Source organism: Mizuhopecten yessoensis, unplaced genomic scaffold (genome assembly GCF_002113885.1).
Source record: "Mizuhopecten yessoensis strain PY_sf001 unplaced genomic scaffold, ASM211388v2 scaffold10717, whole genome shotgun sequence".
In the NCBI taxonomy this organism is placed as follows: domain Eukaryota; kingdom Metazoa; phylum Mollusca; class Bivalvia; order Pectinida; family Pectinidae; genus Mizuhopecten; species Mizuhopecten yessoensis.
The window spans coordinates 287,077-301,223 of record NW_018408686.1 but is presented as its reverse complement, the minus strand read 5'-3'; the positions used below and the strand labels follow the sequence as shown (position 1 = coordinate 301,223).

General features: G+C 36.9%; 1 protein-coding gene across 2 annotated transcripts in view; it reads left to right on the top strand.

Annotated features, from left to right (window-relative positions):
* LOC110462014 (exocyst complex component 3-like) overlaps positions 1 to 14,147 on the top strand; it is a 29,908-nt gene that overhangs the window by 7,673 nt on the left and 8,088 nt on the right. For both annotated transcript variants that reach the window (XM_021515786.1, XM_021515785.1), the window contains exons 10-20: positions 2,063 to 2,168; positions 3,079 to 3,162; positions 4,148 to 4,221; positions 4,515 to 4,610; positions 8,247 to 8,313; positions 9,529 to 9,621; positions 10,030 to 10,123; positions 11,816 to 11,886; positions 12,315 to 12,481; positions 12,881 to 12,958; positions 13,699 to 13,851. In XM_021515786.1, the coding sequence (XP_021371461.1) occupies positions 2,063 to 2,168; positions 3,079 to 3,162; positions 4,148 to 4,221; positions 4,515 to 4,610; positions 8,247 to 8,313; positions 9,529 to 9,621; positions 10,030 to 10,123; positions 11,816 to 11,886; positions 12,315 to 12,481; positions 12,881 to 12,958; positions 13,699 to 13,851 (1,083 nt within the window). The remainder of the gene's footprint in view (positions 1 to 2,062; positions 2,169 to 3,078; positions 3,163 to 4,147; positions 4,222 to 4,514; positions 4,611 to 8,246; positions 8,314 to 9,528; positions 9,622 to 10,029; positions 10,124 to 11,815; positions 11,887 to 12,314; positions 12,482 to 12,880; positions 12,959 to 13,698; positions 13,852 to 14,147) is intronic.

The following is a 14,147-nucleotide window of genomic DNA, read 5'->3' as shown; positions in this document are numbered from 1 at the left end:
CGAAATGTTTGTGGGTACTTTCCATCTTGGTTTGAAGCCATTTAGATTGTTTCGTGGTACAAACTGTCATGGATATCCTATATCAGCATACAGTAGACATGTATCTCATTCACATTCGTGGTGTTTTTTTTTGTGGTTCAATAGCAACAATGAAAACCATGAGTGTTTTACACAGCGAATATTATACAGCTATGGGCTTTTGTGCTGGTAAATATGCTGTGATATGAACCTGAAAAAGTGATATTGACCGAGGAAAAAGCCGAGTTCTATATCACTTTTTGAGGTTCATATCATGTCTTATTTTTTTTTCATATTATTCCCGACAAGTGATTGGCCAAGAGTGCATCACGTGTCCACCGATAAAAACCGATATTGACTTGGAGCGCATGATTTTTGTTGAAGGACTGGGTGTATTTAAAAATAGAATTATGACCTGACTCCAAACAAACACATCGTCCCGCTTCCGTAGATTTTTGCTGTGATTTTTTTTCAGATTGCTAACATTACTCTTTTGAAAATAATAAAACAATTGTAGCCTTGGACTTCGGCCGATACCTGGATTTATCGACCCGAGAAAAGATATATTGACCGAGGACTGCATCTTTTCTCGGGTCGATAAATCCAGGTATCGACCTCAGCCAAAGGCTATAATTGAATAATATTTACCAGCACAAAAGCCCATAACTGTTTTATTATATGCTTCAACATTAAAACAAAACAAAACTCAAGGTTCTGATTTTCCTAAGCGAGACTCCGTGTAAAGTTTGGCCAGGTTTGAATTCAACAGTTCAGCATTGTAGCTTTCGAAGGCATCGTCTAGGTTCTTTTTCTTAAGATAAGCATGGAGGACATGCACTGAGTGTTCAATGGCCTTTTTTATGTTAACAGCATCTTTCTCCTCAAATAGTTTTGGTAATTTTCTGATATAATGGAGGACAAACGTTCGCCAGCAGCCATCTTCTAATGTCATCTGACAGATCGCGTTGCTGTCTAATTGCGCATGCGCTACGACAGGTTCCGGGGTATAATTCATGTTAAACAGTATGACAAAATGTTTCATTCAGTCAAAGATATATGACAAAATGTTTCATTCAGACATAAAAATATGTATTTTGACAGTAGATGTCTGTGTTACTGACCCAGCTTTCCTCTGGCCCTGACACCAGACTTTGATATTTTGACAGATAGAGGTCCCACACCAGACATCTATCTGTCAAAATGTCTAAGTCTGGTGTCAGGGCCAGAGGTACTCACACCAGACACCTATCTGTCCAAATATCTAAGTCTTGTGTCAGGGCCAGAGCAACCCACACCAGACATCTATCTGTCAAAATGTTTAAGTCTGGTGTCAGGGCCAGAGGTACTCGCACCAGATATCTATCTGTCAAAATATCTAAGTCTTGTGTCAGGGCCAGAGGAACTCACACCAGACATCTATCTGTCCAAATATCTAAGGCTTGTGTCAGGGCCAGAGGTACTCGCACCAGACATCTATCTGTCAAAATATCTAAGTCTTGTGTCAGGGCCAGAGGTACTCACACCAGATATCTATCTGTCCAAATATCTAAGTCTGGTGTCAGGGCCAGAGGTACTCGCACCAGACATCTATCTGTCAAAATGTCTATGTCTTGTGTCAGGGCCAGAGGTACTCACACCAGACATCTATCTGTCCAAATATCTAAGTCTGGTGTCAGGGCCAGAGGAACCCACACCAGACATCTATCTGTCAAAATGTCTAAGTCTGGTGTCAGGGTCAGAGGTACTCACACCAGACATCTATCTGTCCAAATATCTAAGTCTTGTGTCAGGGCCAGAGGAAACTTGTGCTAATGTTGGAGATTTTACATTGACATGAGAATGGACCACAAAAGGAGACATACCGGTACTCAGTGGTCAATATTCAATGCTGGCAGTAATGTATATAATTCTTTTAATAATCTTCCTCCGATATTTAATAATAACCTGAGATTGGATAGCTTGTATATAATATAGTTATTATGTGATTATCAACCTTTGTTCAAAAGAAGTCTCTTAGGTGTTTTAAGTGTTTTCCTTGTTGTAGAATTGAGGGCAACCAAATGGAGGACAGAGATACTAACAAAATGTGGCTTGTTCGACATCTTGAGATCACCCGCCAACTCATGATCGATGATTTACGTGTTGTCAAGGTAACCATGTTTTGCCATTAATAGCTAATCTGCAATCAGGTGATAGACCAAATGGCAACTCAATGGCATTCATGTTGTTAAGTTTTTTTTGACACAAATATCTGGAAAGTGAGTAGTGTGCTTCCACCGGGGATCAAACCTGTGATCCCAGACTTCCTAGATCCCAGACTTCCTAGATCCCAGACGCTCCCACTGAGCTAAAGGAAATTCTCTTTAGTGCGAAGCTAGAAGGTGATCTTAATCCTATGTACAATTACAAACTGCCAAAACTATAATCAGGTGTTAGACCAACTGGCAGGTCATGATCGATTACCTTCATGTTGTCAATGTAACCCTGTTTTGCCAATGAATATCCAAGCTGCTTTCATTTGATTAACCTATAGCAGAGCCAGTGTAACTTAAATTTAAAGTCAAAACTAAGGTCACATTTGCGTATCCCGGTTGAAATGGTTCAGGTGGCACACTACTCCACCATAAACAAACGCACTTAGACCGAACTTTAGGTAGAGCTTAGTAGTTGCACAGTTTCAGAGTTTTGCGACAAATAAATAACAATCTTCAAGAAAACTATGTCCCTCTTTCAATGTGTCCTCTAACATATCCTGAAATATCCATGGAAAACTCAACCATGTTTTATAAAGAAATAATGCAAATTAGCCATTGTTAGCATTTTAGATTTGGTCAGGCACGTCTGGACCCCACAATATGCTTGTACCGAATATTCCTGTTGTCAGCCTCGGTTCAGATCTGTACCTGTCTTTTTCTTTTCCGGTTCAGCTGGTTGAACCTGTTGAACCAAAAACGTGAAAGGGGAATTATTGTATGCCCTGACCTAGTTAACTAGTACCCGGCAGTGAAACATGATATCATAATTGGACGTTATCATTAATTTGTTATGTTTTTCTTTCAGACCATGCTTCCACCTGTGTTCCCCCCTTCCTATGCCATCGTAGACAAGTATGTTAAAATGTACCACGCCGGGATAGCTAGTCATGTAAGTACTGTGGTGGGTAGATGTTGTCATAGTGATGGTGAGAAGACATACATGTTATTTTAGCTATATGACATTAGTTGGGTATGTAACCTTTATCAGGTTAGGGCTGTGAGTATTTCTCTTAATTCAATGAAAAACTCCAAATCCATCAAACCTATTTGTGTTTTCACTCACTCCTATCATCTACTCAAATGCTGAAAGATTGAATACTTACTGATATTGGAGAAAAATAATACTTAATGAGCAAAAAATATGGATTAAATGGTACAAACTATATACAAAGTATCATAATACAAAAATAGGGGTGTACAATTTCCTATTAAGGGTAATAGGACGTATAGGCAGATTTTGAATAACTCTACTAGCCAACTTGTATGTTCATTTCCACTAGTCCTGACATAAAATCTACAAGGTGTCGGGATAGGGAAATTGCACACCTCTGACAGAAAAACATTTTACCATAGATGAAATGCAATGAATTCCTGGACTAATTTAACATTACATGGAACAGTTTAGAATTCGTGATAAGAATGATGCATTCACTAAAAGTCTTCTGCATTTCTTATGCTGAATCATTCATGTTGAAAAAAATATCTATTTAATTATTTGCAAATTTTACAGATATTTATAAGCTCACCTGGTCCGAAGGACCATGGTGAGCTTATGCCATACCGCAGCGTTCTTCCGTCAACTTTTCCTTTAAAATGCTACTACAATGTAGTCCTGAACAGCCAAGTAGCTGTTTTGAACGCAAATATGAGGAATGAAATGCATCTTTTAACCCTTTCACCACTGTAGACCATAATGAACTTATCCAGGTCAATGCATGGTAAATTCTATTAAAGTTACATAGGTATGAAAGGGTAAACATTGATGATGGTATGCAACACAGTTCTGTTCAAACATGTTCCAAGATTAACAGAGTCTTCACATCGTGATTAAAAACAAAGACGATATCAAGTATCTCCTGTTTGTATAATTACAGATAGGAGACATGATTGCCCAGGGTTTGGAGGGTAACGAGTACGTCACACTCCTCAGCTGGATCAATGTGTACAAGTAAGCGCCATTTTCTAATAATCTCCCCATTCCTCCTTCTGATTTTCTCCTCCTTGAATTCAGTAATGATAAATATAAAGTAACATGAAAAGGAAGCTCATAGTGAATAAAGGTGATATACTGCAGTTTATGAAATAACTGATAATCAAAATGAAATAACTGATAATCAAAATTAATCAAAATTAATCAAAATGAAATAACTGAAATAACTGATAATCAAAGTGAAATAACTGATAATCAATGAGTTGGTTTACTTGTACATGTTATTTAAACTGTCATGAATATCATTTCAGCTCTCCAGAACTGTTGAAGCATCCTGAACTCAACATTGACATCAAAGAGCTTGGTCCACTTTTGGAGCCTACAATTATAGACGACCTTCAGAACCAGTATGTACCACGGAATTATTTATCAACATATGTCCTTTGTTTCTTGTGGAACTGAAGAATAATTATGCACCACAAATCATATAGCAACACATCCCAAATGACCTCGAATGTAGCAAAATTAAATCCCAACAAATAGTACCAACTATGCTGTATTTCCAATATTAATACTTAAATACCACATTAAACAGTCTATGTACGAATCATTTTGTGTGGTACAGACTTGTCGGTAGGTAACAACACAGTCTATGTACGAATCATTTTGTGTGGTACAGACCTGTCGGTAGGTAACTACACAATCTATGTACAAATTATTTTGTGTGGTACAGACTTGTCGGTAGGTAACAACACAGTCTATGTACGAATCATTTTGTGTGGTACAGACTTGTCGGTAGGTAACTACACTGTCTATGTACAATCATTTTGTGTGGTACAGACTTCATTTTGTGTGGTACAGACTTGTCGGTAGGTAACTACACTGTCTATGTACAAATCATTTTGTTTGGTACAGACTTGTCAGGAGGTAACTACACAGTCTATGTACAAATCATTTTGTGTGGTACAGACTTGTCAGTAGGTAACTACACTGTCTATGTACAATCATTTTGTGTGGTACAGACCTGTCGGTAGGTAACTACACAGTCTATGTACAAATTATTTTGTGTGGTACAGACTTGTCGGGAGGTAACTACACAGTCTATGTACAAATCATTTTATGGGGTACAGACTTGTCGGTAGGTAACTACACAGTCTATGTACATGGTACAGACCTGTCGGTAGGTAACTACACAATCTATGTACAAATTATTTTGTGTGGTACAGACTTGTCGGGAGGTAACTACACAGTCTATGTACAAATCATTTTGTGTGGTACAGAATTTTGTGTGGTACAGACTTGTCAGTAGGTAACTACACAGTCTATGTACAATCATTTTGTGTCGTACAGACTTGTCGGTAGGTAACTACACTGTCTATGTACAATCATTTTGTGTGGTACAGACCTGTCGGTAGATAACTACACAGTCTATGTACAATTATTTTGTGTGGTACAGACTTGTCGGTAGGTAACTACGCAGTCTATGTACAAATCATTTTATGTGGTACAGACTTGTCGGTAGGTAACTACACATTCTATGTACAATCATTTTGTGTGGTACAGACTTCATTTTGTGTGGTACAGACTTGTCGGTAGGTAGCTACACAGGCTATGTACAATCATTTTGTGTGGTACAGACTTGTCGGTAGGTAGCTACACAGGCTATGTACAATCATTTTGTGTGGTACAGACTTGTCAGTAGGTAACTACACTGTCTATGTACAATCATTTTGTGTGGTACAGACCTGTTGGTAGGTAACTACACAATCTATGTACAAATTATTTTGTGTGGTACAGACTTGTCGGGAGGTAACTACACAGTCTATGTACAAATCATTTTATGGGGTACAGACTTGTCGGTAGGTAACTACACAGTCTATGTACAAATTATTTTGTGTGGTACAGACTTGTCGGGAGGTAACTACACAGTCTATGTACAAATCATTTTGTGTGGTACAGACTTGTCGGTAGGTAACTACACTGTCTATGTACAAATCATTTTGTTTGGTACACAGTCTATGTACAATCATTTTGTGTGGTAAAGACTTGTCGGTAGATAACTACACAGTCTATGTACGAATCATTTTGAGTGGTACAGACTTGTCGGTAGGTAACAACACAGTCTATGTACGAATCATTTTGTGTGGTACAGACTTGTCGGTAGGTAACTACACATTCTATGTACAATCATTTTGTGTGGTACAGACTTGTCGGTAGGTAACTACGCAGTCTATGTACAATCATTTTGTGTGGTACAGACCTGTCGGTAGGTAACTACACAGTCTATGTACAAATTATTTTGTGTGGTACAGACTTGTCGGGAGGTAACTACACAGTCTATGTACAAATCATTTTGTGTGGTACAGACTTGTCGGTAGGTAACTACACAGTCTATGTACAATCATTTTGTGTCGTACAGACTTGTCGGTAGGTAACTACACTGTCTATGTACAAATCATTTTGTTTGGTACAGACTTGTCAGTAGGTAACTACACAGTCTATGTACAAATCATTTTGTGTGGTACAGACTTGTCGGTAGGTAACTACACATTCTATGTACAATCATTTTGTGTGGTACAGACTTGTCAGTAGGGAACTACACAGTCTATGTACAAATCATTTTGTGTCGTACAGACTTGTCGGTAGGTAACTACACTGTCTATGTACAAATCATTTTGTTTGGTACAGACTTGTCAGGAGGTAACTACACAGTCTATGTACAAATCATTTTATGGGGTACAGACTTGTCGGTAGGTAACTACACAGTCTATGTACAAATTATTTTGTGTGGTACAGACTTGTCGGTAGGTAACTACACTGTCTATGTACAATCATTTTGTGTGGTACAGACTTGTCGGTAGATACCTACACAGTCTATGTACAATCATTTTGTGTGGTACAGACCTGTTGGTAGGTAACTACACAGTCTATGTACAAATCATTTTGTGTGGTACAGAATTTTGTGTGGTACAGACTTGTCAGTAGGTAACTACACTGTCTATGTACAATCATTTTGTGTGGTACAGACCTGTTGGTAGGTAACTACACAATCTATGTACAAATTATTTTGTGTGGTACAGACTTGTCGGGAGGTAACTACACAGTCTATGTACAAATCATTTTGTGTGGTACAGAATTTTGTGTGGTACAGACTTGTCAGTAGGTAACTACACTGTCTATGTACAATCATTTTGTGTGGTACAGACTTCATTTTGTGTGGTACAGACTTGTCGGTAGGTAACTACACTGTCTATGTACAAATCATTTTGTTTGGTACAGACTTGTCAGTAGGTAACTACACAGTCTATGTACAATCATTTTGTGTGGTACAGACTTGTCGGTAGGTAACTACACTGTCTATGTACAATCATTTTGTGTGGTACAGACTTGTCAGGAGGTAACTACACAGTCTATGTACAAATCATTTTGTGTCGTACAGACTTGTCGGTAGGTAACTACACTGTCTATGTACAATCATTTTGTGTGGTACAGACTTGTCAGTAGGTAACTACACTGTCTATGTACAATCATTTTGTGTGGTACAGACTTGTCAGTAGGTAACTACACTGTCTATGTACAATCATTTTGTGTGGTACAGACTTGTCGGTAGGTAACTACACAGTCTATGTATAATCATTTTGTGTGGTACAGACTTGTCGGTAGGTAATTATATATAACTACACAGTCTATGTACAATCATTTTGTGTGGTACAGACTTGTCGGTAGGTAACTACACAGTCTATGTACAATTATTTTGTGTGGTACAGACTTGTCGGTAGGTAACTACACAGTCTATGTATGAATCATTTTGTGTGGTACAGACTTGTCGGTAGGTAATTATATATAACTACACAGTCTATGTACAATCATTTTGTGTGGTACAGACTTGTCGGTAGGTAACTACACAGTCTATGTACAATCATTTTGTGTGGTACAGACTTGTCAGTAGGTAACTACACAGTCTATGATGATTTTTCAGTCCCTGTATCTAACTAGCTGACAATGTATAGTTTTAACCAAGAGATTTTGTTTTACACAATCAGGTACTTGAAGAACATGAGGTCAAATATAATGGACTGGACAAAGAACTCTCTGGTGCAAGATAAAAAGGTGAGAAGACCTGAAACAGAAGTTATTTTCATGTCGTGTACTGTAAGAATAAGAGCAGCCATGGAAATTGGTATCGGTTCTTGCTTTCATTTACTATATTATAGAGATAAGATAAGCCATGACAATCGGTAACAGATATGTGTCAAGTGTTTTTAGGAGCAGGATAAATGAAGTCATGAGCATTGGTCTGTTGAAGTGTGTTTGATGTGGTCAAGTGTGACTTTGTTTTTCCCCCGTCTTGAACTATTTTCACAACATTGTTATTTCACAATTTTTGTGGTAAGGTAGATTTGTAAATGCAATTAACAGTTAAAGATATCAATCACAACAGCATCAAATAAATTCGGTACTTGTTGACCAGTGTTACAGTGTTACAGGCTTCAGGACAAAATTACAATATTTCTCACCCCTTCCAGTCGAAGGGTAAAGGACCCCTGTATTCACTCAAACACAAACGAACGGGGTTGGCTCTATTCCATGCACCTTTCAAAACAACAGTGAACATCTTCATACTCCCCTTTTGATGCAGATTGTTTGGTATGTAATATCCACTATCATTTACTGTATACCTGGAAATTTTCGCCCAGAAAAACGTTCCCCCTCTGCCAGAATAATCCATATTCGCCCAGTTTTAAATTCACCCTTTTAATGACTTAGTATGATATGTTGTTAATTACTATTGGTTGCTGTAATGATAATTCACCTTCATTACTGGCTGAAATTAAACTGCAGTGAAAGTTTCTTGTTTGCATGTAATTTTTGAAGTTGATTATAGATATACACTGTATTAATAGTTTACATTATACTGGTACAGTAACAGGTCCAGACTGGTGCAAGTAGGTGTTAAATAATATACAACATTTATATAGTGCCCTATATAATTTGCTTTTAAGGTGCTTTACAACACATGAACAATATTCCTACAGTGTCAGTTAGTAAATATAGCAGATAAAAAGCCATACAAATCACCAATATACATCAGGTAACAAGATATTTATTTCTACATATATACAAATATTTCTACATGGTCTCTGCACAAAAGACTACGCAAACGTAAAAAGATGGGTCTTTATATCCTTCTTGAATTTAGCCAGAATTTCTGACTTCCTGTAGCAGATGGTAAGCTATTCCACAACATGGCCGAAACCCTTCAAAAGCACCAGCCTCGTAGGTCATAGGTCAGGTGTTGTTTGATTTGAGATGTATATTTTGTAGGACTGGTTCCGAGAAGAACATCCGGATGCTGACGGGGACGGCTTCTATTCCACGTCACTTCCTGTCATCTTATTCCAGATGATGGAACAGAATGTAAGTCACATTGAATTTTTATGATAAAAACGATATTTTATAACAGATTGATTTTGTACATATAGGATCCTTTTTGAGTTTCCTTTTCATACAAGAATAATGAAATATGTTTTAGAAATCTGTATTTTAAAAAGGTACCACCATTTTGAAACTTTAAAGAAAACTATGGGACAAGATTTTAGCCTACCATCATCAGATAGGGGCTAACCCCCTGTTGTTCACCCATGTCTGTCTGTTGTCATCCCTTAAATGGTATTTGCTATTGCTTTTTCTCAAAGAGTACCAGACCAATCTTTTTCAAAAGATATATATATGCTAATAAATGATCTTGGACACTATTTCTATCAACTCATATTCAGTTTCCAAGTTGAGTGATACAGGCCCTTCAGGACTCTTGTCTCTTTTCAGCTCCAAGTTGCACAGATGATTGGCGAAGATCTGGTGAAAAAGGTGTTAGAATTGTTTGCAGATGAGTTGAACATGTTTGCCAAGGAATACCAAAGTGAGAGTCACATGTTCAACCCAATAATAGCGTACCTTTATACAGCTGTGCTCAGTCCACTTTTGTTTCTGATATAGAGTTGCATGTCTAAAAATAGCCTAAAGCATTGATAGACCCAACTGGTTCTCAAATTCCTTGCTATCTTTGATTATTTGTCGATAAAAAATAATTTACCGACAATTATGAAGACTGGACATTTTTCTAGAAATGTAACATTATTTCTAACGATGTGCAAGTCAGATATTGCATTGCCAATGTATTAACATATGAGATAATTACTAAAAGCTCATCTAGGTTTGTATCATTTTGTCGTAGTTATCATTTAATACCATAAATCGTTTCCTTGATGATTTCTAAGATAGTTAGTTGAATACTCAGACAATTAAAAGTTTTTTCTCAATACATCCATAAAATGTTTTTTTTTAATATGAGGCATAAAGTTGAAGTGCAAAACTTTACCAGACAACATCCTATGTTAAAAAGTGATTCATTTATGGACTCAACTTTTCTCAAATTCCTTGCTGTCTTGATCATTTATCACTAACAAATCATATAATATAGATAATCATATAATAATGTTGGATTTTTTAACTGAAGATTGTAAATGATCTTTGTGATAATTATTTTTGTGTAAATTGATCATAATGAAAAGAACTGTTTATGCAAAGTACAAGGCACATCTGCTGAAGCATAAATTACAGCAATATCAAGTCTAAGAATTAGTGTGCACAAGCTTGGAATTATGTAGAATAGTTTAGAAGAGAACCCTTTGTTGGATTCTGTAATAATGTTTTCATATTTTTTTGGAGAAAATACTATAGTGAATCAAGATTACACGACATGTCTCCATCAAATATATATACTGTACACCAGGAAACTCTCGGCCAGTCAAATATATATACTGTACACTAGGAAACTCTCGGCCAGTCAAATATATATACTGTACACCAGGAAACTCTCGGCCAGTCAAATATATATACTGTACACTAGGAAACTCTCGGCCAGTCAAATATATATACTGTACACTAGGAAACTCTCGGCCAGTCAAATATATATACTGTACACTAGGAAACTCTCGGCCAGTCAAATATATATACTGTACACTAGGAAACTCTCGGCCAGTCAAATATATATACTGTACACTAGGAAACTCTCGGCCAGTCAAATATATATACTGTACACTAGGAAACTCTCGGCCAGTCAAATATATATACTGTACACTAGGAAACTCTCGGCCAGTCAAATATATATACTGTACACTAGGAAACTCTCGGCCAGTCAAATATATATACTGTACACTAGGAAACTCTCGGCCAGTCAAATATATATACTGTACACTAGGAAACTCTCGGCCAGTCAAATATATATATTGTACACCAGGAAACTCTCGGCCAGTCAAATATTTACCCTTCACTGTTAAATCTACATTTGCCAAGTGTAAATTGCGCACTTCACATGTTCACCCTTATTGGGGAGGGCGAAAAAGGTGGAAATTTAACTGCAGCAAAGAATTCCTAGTATACAGTATACCAATCTTTCCACCATAAAGACAACAAAGAAAATTAATGACCACGTTTAATGAAAGTGACAATTTTGTCCAGAATGTGTCTTTCAAACTCAAAAAAAAAAAGATTCAAAACACGACACAAATTGTTTGTTGGACATTTATATAATTCTGTACGTTATTTTTAGGTGAGATCCAAAGCTACCAGGAGAGACACATGATGAACAGAAGTGAACCCAAGTTTTACATTCATTACCTGGTGAGAGTCCTATTATAGATGTTCGTTTTTATCAGCCTCTGCTGTGAAGGGGTGCCATTGCTTTATTTCAGTAAACACAATTAAACAACTTCAATGCATAAAATGGGCTGCTGTGGTCGATAGGTTAAGGCGTCTGACATTCTGCTACCACTAGCCTCCACCACTGGGTCACGGGTTTGGGACCTACGTGGGGCAGTCGCCAGGTACTGGCCATAGGTCGGTGGTTTTTCTCCAGGAACTCTGGCTTTCCTCCACCCCAAAAACCTGACACATCCCTAAATGACCATTGCTGTTAATAGGATGTAAAACACAAATAAACCAATCCAATCAATGCATAAATGAAAAAGACTACAAAATATATTTTGCTATTTGTATCTTCTGGCAAAGAAAGAAAGATAGACTTGTATTCTGCTTTTACTTTGCTGTAGATTGCAAATATCAACAACACCATTGCTTTCTGTGACTACATGAAACAGTTAAGAAAGCGTTACATGAAGGAGGAATTTGATGACCGACTGGAGGAAGATGAGGACAATATCAGGAAAGATAGATTTCAATTGCTAACAGACAGATTCAAACAAATTGGGAACCTTGGGTAAGTCTCAGTTATGATGTCCTTTTAGAATTGTAAGAAATTAAACTGTATGGAGAAATCTGTATTGACTACAGCGGATATGATTTTCTGGATGAGCTCCCATCCTTACTGAACATATTAGCTGCACCACCTTTTTTGGGTGTCATCTACAGCAATATTTCTTGCCAGGAAATTTTCTTCTATCTATGTTTCTAACATCAGATACCAACTGTTTTCGTGTTGGTTGTGTTTACTATATCGGGCACCAAACTAATATCTTGAAACATTTGAAAGCTCGCTAAATTTTTAAATTGTGTATCATTCATTTTCTGCTTTTTGAGATAAATTGCCAAATATTACCATCACCAAAAATATTTGCAAGTGGTATGTTAAGGGTAAAATGAAACATTTTAATTACAGGTGTAACATACTCCTAGACGAGGTTTGGATTGACCTGCGGAACAGTAAATGTATTGATGAACTCCTCACTAAAAGTTGGTAAGTGACTGCCGAAGTCCTGATTCCCTTTGGTAAAAAATAGTTTTTCCTAAAAGTTTTATTTTGGCTTAAAATATTCAATTTTTATTGCAATGACAAAATCTTTATGTGAGTTTGTTATACTGCTCCAATGGGTACCTGGGAAACTTGTTAATCCAGGCAGTATTAATTGTAAGACATACATATCTCTAATCCATGGATTCTGACACTGACCAACTTTTCACCAGACCAATACAAAATCATTTAACATTTTCATGATAAAATAAAAAGCATTAATTTTGTTTTTAATTAGCAGACAACTTGAAGTCCTTTTTGATATTCATTGCATTCAGCCCTAAAAAAGTAGGTTTTATTGTTAATCTAAATGAGGGTTTCAGCATTGTGTCTGTAAGAATTCGTACAACTAAATCATTTAGTATATGTTATTACTAAGCTTTTGAGCTAATAGCGTTAATATTGAAGTTCAATACTAGTGACAACTGTCTTGAGTCATACATAGATACATACCTGACAAAGGCTTCTAAAGGTATTTTTGACAGGTTAAATCAGCTTAAATGGCAAATTAGAGTGCTACAGGCATTACTAAGGGGCACTGTATTTAACCAGAACAATTTTGAGGCAGGGATTACAATTATCATATGAAACACTTGCTGATTGGCTGATTAAGTTGTGTGAGTCAGAGCTGTGTTTGCTGATTGGCTGATTAAGTTGTGTGAGTCAGAGCTGTGTTTATGTTTTAGGTGTCAGGGATCCCACTCTGTAGACATAATCTATGCCACCTGGGCCGACTACAGCGGAGACTTTGTTCACCTCAAAGAGCCATTCAGTGTCGGACTCGTCGTAGAGGCACGTCACAGACTGCTAAAGGAGTACGTCAAAGCCATACTCTCCAAGTAAGTGACTTTTGATGAAGAAGCATCTAAAGCAAGATGAGGAATGTTTGTTGTTATTCTGAATTTTGCTGGTTCTTGTTTTTAGTTTGTCTTGGATATTACTTTTTAATTAATATATCCTGAATTTGAATATCATTGGGAAATCCATTGTATAGGGGAAATTATATTCTCTTACCTTTTCAATAATAGATTTGTTATTGCTTTATATTTACATTTGCACTGCAACCCACTATATGAACATTACCAGCAGAAATGCATTTCCTAGCGCACTTCATGCAATATGGATGTAACCGATT